Source organism: Acinonyx jubatus, chromosome C1, assembly GCF_027475565.1.
Source record: "Acinonyx jubatus isolate Ajub_Pintada_27869175 chromosome C1, VMU_Ajub_asm_v1.0, whole genome shotgun sequence".
NCBI lineage: Eukaryota > Metazoa > Chordata > Mammalia > Carnivora > Felidae > Acinonyx > Acinonyx jubatus.
In genome coordinates this window covers 123,878,190-123,895,883 of record NC_069381.1, presented here as the reverse complement: position 1 = coordinate 123,895,883, position 17,694 = coordinate 123,878,190, and the positions used below count along the sequence as shown (strand labels likewise).

At 44.3% G+C, this 17,694-nt stretch overlaps 1 protein-coding gene across 9 annotated transcripts in view; it reads right to left on the bottom strand.

Moving 5' to 3' along the window:
• Positions 1-17,694, bottom strand: part of MGAT5 (alpha-1,6-mannosylglycoprotein 6-beta-N-acetylglucosaminyltransferase) — a 338,022-nt gene that overhangs the window by 86,630 nt on the left and 233,698 nt on the right. For all 9 annotated transcript variants that reach the window (XM_053214934.1, XM_053214936.1, XM_053214932.1 and 6 more), the window contains one exon: positions 4,654-4,787. In XM_053214934.1, coding sequence (XP_053070909.1) covers positions 4,654-4,787 — 134 coding nt within the window. The remainder of the gene's footprint in view (positions 1-4,653; positions 4,788-17,694) is intronic.

Here is a 17,694-nt window from a genome sequence, read left to right as displayed (position 1 = left end):
GTACATCCCAGAAGCCCTGCTCTATGTGGTAGTGTTATCATACCCATTTCACAGACCAGGACCCTAAGGCTCAAAGCAGTTAATTACCTCACAAGCTGCCCTGGCTGGTTGTTCAGAGGCTGTGCTTATTCCCGTGAGGTGCTCAAAGCAAGACCTTTAAGACATTTACTTTCACAGCAATGATACATCGGTAAGTAATGAGAACACAAAGGTGGGATCACAACTATGTAAAATGCTGATCCTGCATCATCAATACAAGATTCAGTTAGGCTCAGGATACTATTTTTTTTTTTAATTTTTTTAATGTTTATTTATTTTTGAGACAGAGAGAGACAGAGCATGAATGGGGGAGGATCAGAGAGAGAGGGAGACACAGAATCCGAAGCAGGCTCCAGGCTCTGAGCTGTCAGCACAGAGCCCGAAGTGGGGCTCGAACTCACGGACCGTGAGATCATGACCTGAGCTGAAGTCGGACGCTTAACCGACTGAGCCACCCAGGCGCCCCTCAGGATAGGATTTTTTTTTTTTAATTTTTTTAATGTTTATTTATTTTTGAGACAGAGAGAGACAGAGCATGAACAGGGGAGGGGCAGAGAGAGAGAGGGAGACACAGAATCCGAAACAGGCTCCAGGCTCTGAGCTGTCAGCACAGAGCCCGACGTGGGGCTCGAACTCATGGACCGTGAGATCATGACCTGAGCTGAAGTCGGACGCTCAACCGACCAAGCCACCTAGGCGCCCCTCAGGATAGATTTTTAAAGAAATATGGAAATAAATAATACAGCTAAGCAAGACAGCAATTAATATTACTTTCCACAATGTTTTAAATGTCTTGTTTTTACAAAATCAACCAATTTTTCATTTCCTAATGACTTTGGTAATAGGATGTTGAGGGGCCTTGAATCTGGCCACCACACTGGGTAGACTTCTAGGCACGTGTTAGTGGATGCCAGTGATCAGACTGATCAGTGGGTGCCCCAGAGGAAGACATCAAGAACTCAGACCCATAGGTTCCTGGGCTAAGACAGACATCTGTACTTGGGATTAAGCTGTTAGCAGTCTCATGTGGTGCTAAGGGTCTTGGCTGCTTAATGATGCTTCCTAAGTGGGTGCCTTTGGCATTCTGGCAGCAAGGTCCCCTCCCACCTCTCTACTATGTACTGTAACATCAGGATAAGACCACAGGTCCATCTGCCATCAATTTCAGGCAGAACTGGGGGGAGCTTAAGAGGTAGCCCACTCCTTCTTAGCCTCTATATTTAACAAATTATGTTTCTTCATAAGTATTTGCAACGCAGGGACGACAAATATTTAGTAGCTATCCTACATATGACTCTAAGGAACAGAAACCCCTTAGGATACTGCAAGGGAACAGAGCGTGATAAAGGGATATATGATCTACAAAAAAAAAAAAAAAAAAAAAAAAAAAAGGTTTGGGGAACTCTGGCAGCTACTTTCTCTTTCTCTGCACATTGCATGGGTGGTTTCTGTCTGTTCTTCTTCCTTCCTGGCTCCTCCAGAGCACCCCACCTCTCTCAGGGTGGTACCTCTCTTCCCTGGGGTTCTGTTCCATCATTCTCTCAACAGCATCATGTTTCCAAATCGGTCCCACTTCCTCATTACTGCACTCTTGGGAAGCTTCTGCCTCAGCCTGATCACAACTCTGGACATGTCCTTTTGATTCCTGTCTGTGCGGCTCATGGTCCCCTCTATTTTCCAATGCCAAGGGAAGAATCTCCTGGGTCCAGCTTGGCTTTCTGAGCCAGAATCATGGCTGCCAAACACCAGTATGCTGGGCTGCCTTGGGTCAGAGGACAACCCACTGAGCCATTGAGCCAAGGGCGGAGGGGGCATGTGGTGGCATCCCCCACTCAAGTGCCCCAGCAGCTAGGCAGATTCCCTCAAAAGAGGGGAGGACATACAACAGGACTGAAGGCACAGCAGATATATTCAGAATTTCAGCGAGTCTTAGAATCTGAGGGAGAAGGAGGACATCCCGAGATGGTCGACTTCAAACATGTACCTGCCCACATGCCCCCCCTAAAATCCTCAGCCTCCCAGGACAGAGGTCACCCCTCTTCCTAAAGAGATTAGAAACAAAGGAGATTGGGGGGGGGGGGAGAGACTGGGCATGGATTAGGAAAAACAATATATAATACTTCCTGCGGACTAAAGGCAGTGATGAATGCAACCCTGGAAATGTGGATGCACTAACATCACACTTAAGGTACGTCTGTTTTCTGTGCACACTCACTAGCTACTATGAGGACGGGGATGTCTTGTTAAAAGTAACAATTCTCACACACTGTATTGTGTTCAAAAGTTTGAGATGTCCTGAATTGATGTAAAAACCTCACCACATTTTCATCTTTTGGGCCTTTTCTCATCCAAGAATACTGGGCAATAGGGGTGCCTTGGTGACCTTCGATGGTTGAGCATCTGATTCTTGATTTCGGCTCAGGTCATAATCTCATAGTTCATGAGATCAAGTCCTGTGACAGGTTCTGCACTGACAGCATAGACCTGCTTGGGATTCTCTCTCCACCACTCCCCGCTCCCACCCACCCACCCGCCTCCCTCCCTCCTCGCCCCCCTTCAAAATACATAAACATTAAGAAGAAAGAGTATTGGGCAATAATCTAGAAAAGTGAAGTTAACACCCCAGATTTGAAGTATTCGAAGACTAATATAGACACACTGCCACTCACCCATTTTTAATACTTGGATGACTCATAGTAAGAGGAAGGTTGGGTCATTTGTGGAGTTTCAGAAGGATTTCCAAATCATGCCACAAATCCCTTGGGCCAACACAGCTAACACTTCTGGGATTCTGACTGGCATCAACAAAATCATTCTTTCAGAGTCAAATATTCCTTTATCCCAAAAAAGGTGATCAAAAAGCTTTCAGAACCAATGTATTATTTTGTTTTTCTAGGGAAACTGAAAAACTGCCAGAGGCACCTAAAAGGAAGCTGCACTTGGTTCCAAAACAGAAGTGATATAATTGCAAGGTCAAGTTCACACAGACATGCAAACTATTTCCTTTGAGCAGGTGTGGAGGAGAGAAAGGAGTGACGCTTTTTTTTTAAAGAGCCCATGTCTTCCTAAACCCAGTGCCATGATTCACTCACTTCACAACTGAGCTGAGAATGACAACACCCGAAGTGTCCTTTTTAACCTCTTTGGCTGAAAGTCAGCTGAAAACTGCTGACACAGGGCAGGTTTTGATGCAAAGGAAGCAAAGATGTGTAAGTGCATGGGAATGTCTTAAATAACCATTTAGTCTTGCATGATTTTATTTTACTCAAGAGGAGAAAATGAGAAATAATGGATGTAAGAAATAAATCTTATTTACCAGCTCAGGTTTCTTAGCCTCAGCACTGCTGATATTTTGTGCCAGGTAATTCTGTTGTGGGGCTGTCCTGTGCCCTGTCAGCAGCATCCCTGACCTCTACCTCCTAGAAGCCAATGGCACCTCCCTCAGTCATGGCAACCAAAATGGTCTCCAGACACTGCCAAGTGTCCCTTGGGGGTGAAAGTGTCCCCCGATGAGGATCACAGTACTAAACTAAGGGAGAATTCTAGTTGTTTATAGCAAAGACAGTTACCTGGAATTAAATCAGTTTCCCTGGAAATAGGCTGATTTAACTGTCCCTTTGGTATCATTAGCATCACAGCACTGAAGAGAGGACAGCAAGGCTTTTCCTTTTCTGAACACGGGGTCAGAAAATCAACAGCAGGGAGTTCTTTACCCCATACACCACTTGTGCTCACTCAGTGGTCAGATTTCCAACTTCCTCAATACAAGAGACACAACAAGAGACCACAGTCCCTGATCATTCTGGAAAGTGATAGCTTTTATGTTTAGGAAGAGTCATGTTTTGAAGTTCTGGAGACTGTTGTGTCCTATACAAACATGTCCTCAATCAAAATTATGGCAGTGGCATACACAGGCAGACTTTGCATATAAAAAGGTTTGTAAGTCATGTCAACAGATCACACTCTCGTCCAGCTCCTCTCCTATTGTACCTCTCCCAAATGGACTCTGGAAATCATCCAGGAGGTCCCCAAGTCCAGTGATTTTGGAAAACCTGGCTCAGGCTATAGCCAAGGATGTGGCCTCGCCCGAGATCCCTCAGAGGAAAGTGCCTGTAGTCAGCCCTGGCAGGCGTTTTCCCTTCCCGGGTAGTTGGTGCTGCCCACAGCTAAGAAGGCATAAGAAGACCACTGCGCTCCCCCAGGCAGAGAGCACTGCTCTAGCTTCACACACCATGTCCCAAAAGGCACAGGCAGAGTCACCTGGTACGGGAGCTCTCCGTGCAATGCCTTGCTCCAGAAAGATATCCAGCCCTTGAAGGGCCCTCGCTTTCAGAAGCAAGTACAGGATGTGAAAGAAGCTGTAACATGTCACTTCCAACAAAGAGTGGAGGGGTTTTCTGTGCAGCCACTGTGCAAACGAGCAGATACAGCCTTTATTAGATACCCACATGCTGAACCGCCAAATCCTTGCATAGTCTTGTTCACTTCTAAGCAGATCCCATTAAGCCCTGGGCACTTGGCTTGATTACTCCCTGGATCAAAGTTAAATTAAATTACCCAACAAGCTTCTTTTCAGAGGCAGAGAGAGAGACACACACACACAGACTGACTCACCTTCCAGAAGCTATCCACTTTGCCATACACAAGGGACTGGTTCTGCCTTTTGATTTCGTTAATGTGGTGGATATCGCTGGAGTTTAGATGCTGCTCAACCACAAATCCCAGAAAGCTGTTGTCTGGGGTATGAGCTGATGTGGAAAGGAAAGGACAGGGCAGTTAGGATTTAATCAGCAAGAAGAAGCAACGATCACAAATTTGAGATAAACCACCTTGCACATAATTAGATGTTTTCATTTTACCCTGTTCTATTTCTTAACCTGGGAAGGGGGAGGCAGGGGATTACCTACTCCCACATATTCCTAGCAGAACCTTCACATAAGAATTCTCTCCAGGATGGATTAACCTGAACCAAATCCTGCCTTTTTCTCCCGCCACCCCCGCCTATAAAATACATCTGTCTGAAAAGCATTCTGCTGTGTGCTCTCCTCCTTCCTATTTCCTTAGCACAAGGCCCGCTATCTCCCGACAGAAACGTTGCCTTCCTGGCTTTACCAACAAATGGCCAGAGCAGGGTTGAATCAAGGGTTCTCATAGGGGTGAGGCCGCTGTTGGCAGCCCCATACCATGTGATCTCATGCCAGCTGGGTAAAAAGGGAGCTGGGGGCCAAACCAATCAACGCCTCCCCTAAGAATTACTCACTAACGGGAGATGTCCTTATGGAACTACACTGAACAGATGGAGGGAATGAAGACAGAAAGAAAGGTGAAACTCACTGGGATGTAAGCCACCCTGAGAAGCCAACCACCACAAGGAGCAGTGTCTTGTCTACAAGACAGACTATCTTGGAAGAGCAAGGCATCTTCCTCTGGATCACTTTTCACATGAGTTCTCAAACTTCTCTAGTTCAACACTTGATCCAGTGGGGAAGCCACCCCACACCTCCCTCCAACACTGGTCTCTTGTGCCTATCATTTTAAGAGGAATTTCACTGGAAGGCAAAAATCGGAAAACAATTCTCTGTAGTCTGCTACACATTCTGCCCAGAGAAATGTGTTTTTCAGTAAATGACCCTGCAGAGGCCCCATAACATTAAATAAAGCAACTGCTCTGCTTGATTCTGACCTGAATAGAGCGGCTATAAATACCCTAAATGGAGAGACACTTAATATTCAGACAAATCCACACAATGCGGGGTACGTATGGCTTTGATCACACTCCTTCCCAAGGGAGGTGGTAAGCACACGGAGCAGGTTGGCCCCCTTGTCTTACTCCGGTTTCCTCAGGCTGCAGGAGCTCTTTCCCAGGCAGGGGACCTGCACAGAAACCCTTTACAGTGGGCAGGGGGAGGCCTGTGCAAAGACCTAGGAACCTAAAGCCCCAGGCCTCACTCTCCTCTGCCCCGCACACAGACGAATGAGGGAACGCCAGCGGAAAGCCGTGAACTGTGGACATGAACGAGCTGCGTAAATACTGTGTTATCACCATCTAGTCTCCCAGGCTTCTGCCTAATGGGGGTGACAGAATGAGGAGATAATAGGGTTGTGACTGGGGAGTTGTGTTCGGTCTGGCCAATCTGTTATTTCATTTCTGTGTTCTTGAACAAGTGCCCAGAGGCGACGGCAACGGCTGCAGTTGGCTGGAAAGTAAATGAGTGAATAAATTCTACTGTCAACAAGGGGCAATGGTTGCCTTTTCTTTCTCTTTGAGGAGCTGCTGGTGAGGGGCTTTGAAGGAGGATGAGGGAGGGGAAGAGAGCGCAGCACATTCAAAAGGTCAGTAATGCAGCTTAAAACATCTCTTTGTGAAACTTCTAGCTGTCAAAATTCTGAAATAAAAACTGTCTAAACTTTGAGTCTGTGTTTTTTACCTTCAGAAAATGTATACGGTGACTAAACCTCCATGCTTTACGTAATCTTCTCTGAAATTCAGTTATCCAATCCCTATATGGGCACTTCATTAAAAGGGTGAATTTTGAATCTATCATCTGAAACAACTTAAAAGGTGAAAAAATATAACATACTAACGTAGAGTCAAAAATAAAATCATCAAAGCCCAAAAAAGAAAAGAATAACTCATACATGTATGTATTTTTGCGTCAAAAATTCCCATAGCTTCTGGCTTAAACAGTGAGGGTGAGAGAGCCAACAACCTATTTAAAAAACTTGTGAGAAACGGTGGGCTCTTTACGACTGCTTTACGACTGTCATTTGGTACTAAATCAATTTTGACATTGTATGAACAATTACAGAGACATGCTCTTCTCTGAGTTTTCACGCCAACACTTTATTTTGACTCCTCTCTCTGGTCTGGAGGTGTTAGCTGGGGATGGGCAGCCTGTAAGCGCTGGTAAGGACCTTGGAGAAGACTCAAGGCTGCACCTATCAATGGCACGGCCACATTTCACTGGCACTGGTCAGACCTCCCATGGATCTTCCCAGGGAACGCCAAACCTGCCACAGGACGCCGGGCAAGGGGGCCAGGCGGGGTCATGCAGCTGCAACCTGCCCAGCTGGTGATTCAGAAGTAGCCACAGGCCCTGATGTGGCTCCCTTCCAAGGAGCTGGACAGCAGCTGGGTACCTGCCTGGTGACATCGTCCCTGAGGGCCATGGTCTCAACAAACATATTCCTAAAATCAGTTAATAATAAGTCAAAAGTCATCAAGAGAGACTGAAGCTCTCCAAAATGACCTTTCTGTGGAGATCCAACTTCATCCCAAGCTTTGTCTTTTGCTCTGCCTGAAGATGGGAATAGAGAATTTAGCTGTGGTGGGAGGGTTTCAAAGAGAAAGTATTTACATGTCAAAGTAAATTTTAAAAATTTCATCATAGGGGCACCGGGGTGGCTCAGTTGGTTGAGCATCCAACTTCAGCTCAGGTCATGATCTGGTTCGTGGGTTCGAGCCCCACACTGGGCTCTGTGCTGTCAGCTCAGAGCCTGGAGCCTGCTTCAGATTCTGTGTCTCCCTCTCTCTCCGCCTCTCCCCTCCTCACACTCTATCTCTCTCACACCCTCTCTCTCTCACACACACAAAGAAATAAATGTTAAAAAAACTTTTCGTCATAAGTGGGATACAGGAAATCCTGCACTTTTGGAAATTACTCATCCCAGGTGGTGAACAAATGTGACTTTGTTTTAAATGGCTAAGACTTGAGTACTGTCTATGTGCGGTGTCCTGTGCTAAGTGCTTTACAGTGACTGTTTCATTTCATCTTCATGACAATCTTTTAACTTGTTTGTACACATGAGAAAATGGGGGGAGATACTTCAACTACCCAAGTCTGCACGCGAGGAAATTACACATTGGGATTCAGAGCCACACCAGCTGGTCTCAGAGCTCAAGCTCCTTAAAACATTTTAACATACAGCCTTGTGGTCCAAATATTTTATTTTCTGGGCTCTGTGTACAGTGGTAAACACGCTTCTGAGGAAAATAATGCTACAAGGTAGACCAAAGTACACACGAAAAGACCCAAGGGGAAAAAATGTGTCTAAGATTACCCCAGTTTCTTGAGTGACTTATGCTACATATTTGTGGGACCAAGCTGATTTTTTACATGTGACAAACAGAAGGGGATTTGCTAAACATTAACAGTGGCCTTAAAATAACTCAGAACAAGTATTTTCTTTTTTTAAGAAAAGCATTATTTTAAGTACTTTGGAAGCACCTATTTACAAATGATTACAAATCAGCCTGATGGGCTTCCTAAGCAGATCACAGCGATGATTTCTTCTAAGAACTATGGGGAGGTTAGCTTGATAATTCATTCAACAACAACCATTTTAGAGCACTCTGTAAAAAACCGGTTAAATGCGAGGTGTTGAGAGATGACAACACCAAGGAGTCTCTGCCCTCACAGTTTGGCAACTACTTAATAAATGAGGCATTTATTCCTACCAAACAATAATAAATAACATCCTCATTTCAAATTTAATTCGAGAATTTTATTTGGTCAGGGGCTCAGTCGGTTAAAGCACCCAACTCTTGATTTCAGCTCAAGTCATGATCTCCTGGTTTGTTAGTCTGAGCCCCACATTGGGCTTGGTGCTGAATCTGTTTGGGGAATCTGTTTGGGATTCTCTCTCTCTCCGCCCTTAGCCCACTTATGTGTGTGCGTGAGCACACTCTCTCGCAAATAAATAAGCTTAAAAAAACTGCATTCAGTCAAATCGACCCTTCTTTCAGTGCCTACATCTCTGAAGTCTGTCTTTCCACCACTAAGTCCTAAGCACTTGCACTAAAATGTGCAATTATTCGTTTTAAAAGTTGCTGTGCTGGCCTTTAACCACAGCTGGTGCTTCTGCGTTGAGGACTCCCACACCAGCAGGTTGCCAAGGGCAGAAACTACAGACCCACCCTGGGCTCCTCCCTCAGCCCTTACCAAGTCCTGATGATGTTCACTTGCTCGAAAATCTCAACCTTCTTCCTCCTCTGCACCACTCTTAGTTTGGACCTTGATTCTTGTCAGGACTTCTGTAATAGGGAAGTTTTTGTTTTGTTTTGTTTTGGCCTCATCGAAATGACTATTTAGGTTTTCCTGATTATAACAGAGACATAGCCTCTGTGTAAAACTTTCTACTGTAAACCATAGAAAAAGATGTAAGAGAAAAAGATACCATCCATCACCTTACCACCTAGAAATAACTACCATTGGTGGATTTTTACCCTATACTTATGACTTTTTTTATCCTAAAATCAAAACTGGATCTTACTATACCTACTCTTACTCACTTACAAATGCACCATAGGCATCTTTGTGGGTTAATACCCACAGCTCATCACTGATTGCTGAATTAGTATAGTATTTCAGGGCATGAACTCTTTCCATCAGCTGGGATGCCCCATGGTTCTGGTCTGCCAGATCGCTTTACAGAACCACACTTACCCCAAGTCATGCAATTCTGTTTTATTTATGTGGTTGGAGTGCTGCCAGTCCTGACCCCTTGGCCGTCTCCATGCCCCATGCCTCCAAGAATAGACACATAATACAGAAGACTCTACATGACTATGGCTCATTTTAAAAGATAGGTGTGTGATCCAAGTCCCACGTATCACAGCTGCTCCAAGACAAGTCAGCTACTTCAATCACCAAGCAGACATGGTAGAAGTCTAGAGCTGCAGATGTTATCTGTGTGCCCATGTGAGAATGAAGCCAGCGAATCCAGAGAAAGGCAAAGCCAAGAGAGGGAGAAAATGAAGATATCCTCCAAGCCCAAATCCAGCTCAACCTAAAGCTGGTTTCAACAATTCCCAGGGACAAGAGCCAACGAACCCTTGTGACCAAATTGACAGGACAGAAATCCAGACTAATACATCCTAGAAGATGTTTAGGATGTTTCCAACTCGAAATCAACTAGTATTGTAGATGATCACACTCTCATAGCTCTTTATTTCTTTTTAGAGAGAGAGAGAGCACACACAAGCAAGCAGGACAGAGGGGGCAGAGCAGGAGAGAGGGAGAGAGGAATTTTAAGCAGGCTCTGCGCTCAGCATGGAGCCCAATGCGGGGCTCGATCCCACAACCCTGGGACCATGACCTAAGCCGAAATCAAGAGTTGGACACTCAACTGACGGAGCCACCCAGGCGTCCCTCGCTCTTCTAACTTCTGCAGTGGATTTCTGAGTGGTCTCTGTACCATCAGCCTTGCCCTTCCTCCTTCCCTGCTCCCTGTTCCAATACATCATCTGTGATAACACAGTATTCTTTGCAACAATCATGTAACTGTGGCAGTTTCTGGCTAAAAATCTTCACCGCCTTCCGGATGAAGCACGGGACAGTCTACCTGTCATCCCAGCTTCATTTCAGGTCACCCTCTGATACTTCTGTTCTCTGATGACCTACTCGGGGTTTGCAATGCATGTTCTCCATCTTGTCTTGTGCTGGCACATGTCTGGTGTATCTTTCACCTCCTCCTCCCTTGAAGGCTCAGCTCCCTCCACCTCCTAGTTGAGGGATTCCCTAACTTCCTGACACTGAGGTAAGTAGCCCTCCTCTTAGTCCAGGAAGACTTACAGCCCCGTTCACACGTTAATATCTCCCATGACAGATTGCATGCTCTTTGAGGCTGAACCATGTCTTATGCCGACTCCCAGAGCATAGTAGGAATTGAGCAAATATCTTTAGCACACACGACTAAGTCAACGGGGAATGCTTAACTAACTGGTGTGACAGACTCTTGTAGGTTGATCTACATTAACAAGCATCAGAGGTCATGCCTAAACTATTCCCAGCACCAGGCTCTTTGCACAAAAGTTCCACAACTAAAGCCTGTTCTTTGTGGAATTAACCATTTGCCAAGGCAGCTTATCACTCTATTCCAGAACCTAGTTCATGCCTACTGACAGGTGTTCAATAAATATTTTTTTTAATTGATAAACTAACCTATCTTTGAATCTAGGTCACAAAGTTGAAGGTGGGAAGAAGGGAAACAAATGAGTGATGCCAAGTTGTAAAATTTTAACATCACAGGTTTCTAAGTACTATCAACTCATTCATCAGCAGCACATTTGTTGAGTACTCACTATGAGCCAGAAAACAACTTGGGCAGAATTGAGCACAGACCAGTGAATAAAACCAGCATAAATGAAGCTCCCTTTACTGAGCTTACATTCATTTGGGGACACAAAGAGTAAAATAATGCAATGTTACAGATAAAAAAAGAAAAACAATTGGTTTGGTGACCAGTATTGAAGTCTAGTTAATGATATGCTGAACACCTGTGGATTTTCTTTTACGCATCAAAAAAAAAAAATGCGGACTGATGAATAGAGAGAAGGGAGACATATGGATTGATAGGTAACAGAACAAGTAAAGAAAACTGTTAATTGTGGAGTCTAGGCTATGGGTTTCTTTCGTACACTTCTTTCACCCTTTTTGTATATTTGAAGACTTTGTTAACAAAGAGGGTAAGAAGAATACTGACTGCCATTCAGGATGTTGGTGTGGATTCTGATGATGTAACTGGCATCATAGAAATAACTTTACTGAAAAATGCAGTCACATCACCCCAGAAGTTACCTGCTTTTAAAAAAACTACACAGCTAGTGATGTTATACTTCAAATTTTACCAAAACTGAATTTTTTCAAATGGTGGTGATGATGAGCTCAGAGAGAGAAAGAAAGAGAGAGAGAGAGAGAGAGAGAGAGAGAGAGGGAGGGAGGGAGAGGGAGAGAGAGGGAGGGAGAGGGAGAGAGAGGAGAGGTCAGGATGCAAGCTAGGGAAACTATTATGTACAGCTGGGCTGAAATGATGGGCACCTGAACTGTTGACAAAGGCATAGGAGAGCAAATTTCTCAAGTGTCAAAAAGCAATTTAGGAGGGAATGGACTCCTCAGAAGAACATTGCTCCTGAAGGCTGAGACTCAGACAAAGGAACTGTAAGCCTGATGCTATCACTCACCGGTCTGCACAGAAATAAAAGGCAAGAGTCCTCCTGATCGAAGTCAAAGGCCAAAAGGCAGTTTGAATCACAAACAACTCCTTGGCTTGTCAGGCCCTAAAAATAAAATTGTATATGGAAGCAACTGATCTCAGCTGAAGCCAACAGGTTTATCATTTGCAAGAAGGGAAAGTGGCTCATTTCTTTAAGTCCTGTTTTGTCAGGCAGAATTTTTTGGTCTACAAGCCACTATTTCAACCAGATCATGCAAATAAACGTGACCGTGAGCCCCAAATTCTGGGAGAAATTCAGAGTTAGAATGTCAACAAGAAGAGTATGAAATGAACTCTGGAAATCCCAACCACATGAACAAATTCCATGGGAAGAAAAGAGAGCAACTCGAAGCCACTGGCCCTAAGAAACTTTTGTAAGGTGTTTTTTATTTTTTTTTTTTTAACCTATTTTGGAGGGGGAGGTATCACTGGCATGCAATGTTACATTAGTTTCAGGTGTACAATGCAGTTTCAACAGAGAAGCTTCTGTAATTTTAAGTTTGTATACCACATCTCACTCTTCCTTACCTTGTTGCATGGACTAAAACAGAACAGGCAATATTGTTCAATTTAATTTAACTCAATTACTATTTTATAAATGCCCACCAGAAGCCAGGAATTCTTCAAGGTGTTGGGAGTTTCAGCAATGAACCAAACAGACAAAAGCTCTATTATATGTCTCAGATTCCAGGGCAGAGGAAAAAAAAAAAAGTGAAGCATAAATGTTGCCTGGTAATACATGGAAAATAAAGCAGGGAAGGGGCACAGGAAATGGGGTGAAAAAGAAGTTGCATTTAAAAGAGGGGGACTCAGGGTTAGTCTTACTGCAGTGACATTTGAGTTAAAAACCTCAAGAAAGAGACATAGAAGTCTAAGGGAAGAATGTTCGGAAGATGGAATAGCTAATCCAAGGGTCCAGGGGTAGAAGCGTGCCTGGCCCACCTAAGGCACAGGGCAGGGGGCTACAGAGCAGTGAGGAAGAAGACATGGAGTAAGAGACAAGGCCAGACAGGTACTGGTGCCTTGAGGCCACTGGGATGACTGGTCTTTCCCTACAGTAAGATGCCATGTCTTTGTAAGCATCTTGGTGTCATGATCTAACTTATGTTTTCATTAGTGCCATTCTGTAGTTGGGGAAAATGGAGTCTTTTTATTCTTCATTCAACAATTATTTATCACCAGTGATGTTTACCACTTTAGGTATGGAGGACTGAGCAGTGAGTACGCTTATGGGGCTCACAAGGTAGGAATTGGGGCTGGAACACAGGTGGAAGAATCGTACAGCAGCAGTGCCTGGCTCAGGGAGAGAAGGTTTTCTGGAGGACAGGACGCTTCCCTGAAGGATAAGCAAGGGTGTATGTGTTGGGGGTAAGGGCTAGGGGCTTCCAGACCCAGGAACACACATGCAATGTGCATGTCAGAGAAAATGTGACACCCTGGAAGATGCATAAAAGCCAAGAGGAGGTGAACAGCATGAGACAGGCCAGATGGTGTAAATAAAGGAGAGGGGTGGAGATGAAATGGGAAGGCTCTCAACTAATGCCTCCAGAATCCCAGCCTGCTCTTCACTTAACTCCATGACAGCTCCCTGTCTTTTCTGCCCCAAACTTCTACATGTATGGAGAAATGCTGAATACTCCCCAGCCCTGACTGCAAGTGCACAATGTGAGCACCCAGAAGCCAAAGTGGTGTCTTCAGATTGTGAATGACAGCCGAAATGTTGCAGGCTCTCAAAACATTAATTCACTAATTAATTAAAAATAAACCAATACAAACGGATTTTGTGTAGGGAACAGAAAATGTTCTCTGATGGTGACATGAACGGTGAGGTTGTGCAGCGGACAGTTGGACGTTACTGAAATTTTCCAATGATGGGATGTCTGGGACAAACTTGCCTGAGACCAGGGGTGAGGAATCTGGTCATCACTGCTATTTCTACTTTCAGCTATCGTCTCCAGGGAGGGGGAGGAAGAAACACAACTCAGATAAAGACGTTTCACCACTGATGATGTTTTTACATAAGCCAGATGAAGCTGTGGAAGAGGGTGTCATGCAGGTAATGACAGCTATCCAAGTACGGGTAACTCCAGGTATAAGTCGTCAACTTCAGGGCTTTATTGTCTCTTGGAAATGGGACGGGAAAATGGCTTGCATTCATTTATTGAGGTACAATACACCTTGTCGGGAACTGAGAAAATAAAAGACAGCCTTTAGGAGTTCAGAAAAAGCAGTATGTACCTTAGAGCACAGACTGCCGACTGAAATAATGCCTAAATATAGGGTCAAGCCAAGTCCCTGTCAAGCTCAGAGAAAGCAGTTAATTTTCAACAAGAAACAACAGAAGTTTCCCCAAATAGGTACAAATTAGGAGCTAGTCACTTGATGGACTATAAAACAGCCTTGGAAATTGTGATTTTAAAAGCAGAACCTTGAAAAATATTATGATCTCTTAAGTGAAGGGGGAAAAAAGGAGATACAGAATTTCATTATGTATTTACAACTACGTAAAAATATACCCACGAAAAATAAAATAATGCTTATATTAGGGTATGGGGGGCCTTTTTCCATCAGGGGAGGCTTTTTCTGTTTTTGAAACTGGGTTACCTTTGTCTTCAATTTAACTGGGATGATAGGGGAAGTCTTTTAAATAGACTCTTCAAGGAAAAAAAAAAATACAGTTTTGCTCTCAGAGTGATTTGAAGGAAGCAAGAGTGGGGAGGCATCTAGGGGGAGCATCTTCAGAGACCAGCGGGCTGTCAGGGGGACTGGGGCCAGCATCCAGGGAGGGGTACGGAGGTGGAGAGAGAAGGGCAAAGGGAGGGCACTGTGGTCTCTGATCAGGGATAGCCCAAACCAAGTTGAGCTCTCAAGATCTCACTGTGGGGCAAGAGATGGCCTTAGTGCCCAGCCCACAGGCCACCTGGAGCGAGGACAAGAGGTGAGTGCAAGCACGAGGGGCCCGCCGTGAGGGAGGAACCACCAGACTTTGCAGCTTCTTGGAAAAAATCATCACTCAGTACATGTAGCCGAAAGGACTCAGTGTTGTCTGACCACTCAGTTGGTCCGTGTAGAAGCCACTCAGGGAGGCTTCCAGAATGGTCTTTGATGACACGCACAAAAATGCCCTAATGCAAACTGAATACACAAAGAGAACAGTTTCCATGAAATTCTGAGATCTGGGGCAAACAGTAAAGAAAAATCAGGTTTTTCAACTTGTAAAAACTCCACCAATTTAGGGAGGAGATGAGTTAGAGCAGATATAGAAGCTGCTTTAAAGCAAGAAGTGTGCTCTGAATGTTTAAAAGCAAAAGCGCTCTGGTCAGGACAACCTCAGGTCACTGATCTTCCAGATGTGTCAGCAATGGTGCCTTTTCTTTTTTTATCCTCCTCTGGGTCCTTTCTGACCAGCTTCCCCAGCCTCCCTCTGCACTCCACACGTGCCCAAACACTGCTAAATCTGGTCACACAACAGCCGGACTGGAAAGACAACAGACTTCTACAAGTGCAACACTATTTCTGCGGAGCCACACTTTCCATTTTGCAACTTACCAGCAGAGCACCATCTAGTGCACCTGTAATACATGTGCAGATTTATACCTCAACTACACAGTGCCTACTATCAACCCACACAGTAAACGCTAGTAAATTTGTCGCATTAAAAAAAATTAACAATACACAAATATAACTTGACACTTCCTCATGTTCAAAGCAACAGTCTTCCCCTTCAGACCACTAGAATAGCCACATTTATCCGGAAGGTGAGGGAATGGATTCTGTGGGGATGACTATGGTAGACCGGATCCACCCTTTTGACACATGGAAAGAATGGGACCCCCTCTTGAGGAGGCACTCGAGTTCTCTGTGGGCAGGCTTTGGGAGTCACTGTTTTGTGTCACTTCTCCAGCCCAGACACATCACAACATGATAAAGGTCTCAAACTGCTTAATTTCCTTCTTCATGTCCCTATTTCCTCCATTTAAGAGAGTGTCATCCATGAGAAAGCTTGCCATCAACCTGTGATGTGATGGCTGAAGCAACCACAGACGACCCCTGCCTTGCTCAACTGTCTCTTCAGGACTATCAAAATGATTATATTTTTAAGTTTATTAAAAAAATGTTTTAATGTTTATTTTTGAGAGAGAGAGAGAGAGAGACAGACAGACAGAGCATGAGTGGGGGAGGGGCAGAGAGAAAGGGAGACAGAATTTGAAGCAGGCTCCAGGCTCTGAGCTGTGAGCACCGAGTCCAACATGGGGCTCAAACTTGTGAACCATGAGATCATGACCTGAGCTAAAGTCAGACACTTAACTGACTAAGCCACCCAAACACCCCGCTGATTTTTTTTAAAGTTTATTTATTTTGAGAGAAATAGAGAGAGTGCAGGCAGGGGAAGGGCAGAAGGAGAGGCAGAGAGAGAATCCAAGCAGGCTCTGTGCTCTCAGTGCAGAGCTGGATACAGGGCTCAACCTGAGCTGAAATCAAGAGTCACACACTTAACTGACTTGACTGAGCCACCCAGGTGCCCCCAAAATGCTGATTTTCTAATTCTTTATTCCTTTGGCATTTATTAGCTGTGATTTCTTCATGATTAACAATTTTCTTTCATCAGCTCTTTGATTATCTTCAAGTACAATTTGTCCTAGAAAGGCAGCATCAAAGTTGGATTCTTTCCCTTTATTTTACAGAGTACTGAAGTGGTGCCCTGGCAACTTTGAAAGGGAGACAGATTGATTTTGTGGGTTTTCTTGTTTGGAGGATCATCCTGGACTCATGGAGTATCTGTCACTGGTTTGACTGCAGTCCTCTGTAGCTGTTCTTTGTGATTCTCAAACTACCCCATCTTTGACTCGGGCATCCTTCTGACTCCACCCCCGTTTCCTTGCTTTCTGGCATGTCGACACGTCCCATTATGAAAGTTTCCCGCGCTAGACCTGGGGTCAGCTATTTATCTGAGTACGAGGTTCCCTGTAGTGGGAAAGGTATGTAAGGGTTCCCAGTCTGAGCACCAAGGATATTCCTTACTACTGGGTTGTCTTTACTCTTGATCCTTTTCAAAGTACAGAGCTAGGAAACGTTTCCTTCTTAAAGATAAAGAATGAGTTTATATTGATACTTCCTACTTAAGCTGAAGATTATACAGTCTTTACTTAAATTCTTTAAATATTCCTCCTGATCTCATATCCTGAAAATTGTGGCTCTTAGAGTATACCTGTAAAGGTTTCAAATATCAATTTAAGTATTTCCCATTATGAATGTATGGACCAAAGACTGAGCTTTAAAAGTCACTACCGAAGTAATTGTTTTCTCTGTGTGGGACACTCACACTCATCTGATAGATAGAACACTGGGCCTGTTTCATGTTTTCAATCTGTTTTCAGTTTTTAGTGATGATTTTTTTTTTAATTACATAAAACATTTACATGGTTGCAAAGTCAAAATAAGGTACATTAAAAAAACATCTACTTTCTATCCCTGATCCTGCACACCTTTCCTCCAAGGGAGGTCACTTTCATCGGCTTGTTATTTATGCTTGCATAATTTCTTTCAAAAGTACAGGCAAATCCATACACACTAATGTACGCACACACTGCCTTCTTAGACAGAAGGGAACAGGTTGAGAAGCTGCCTTGCATTTTGGTTTTATCACATAAAGTATCCCAG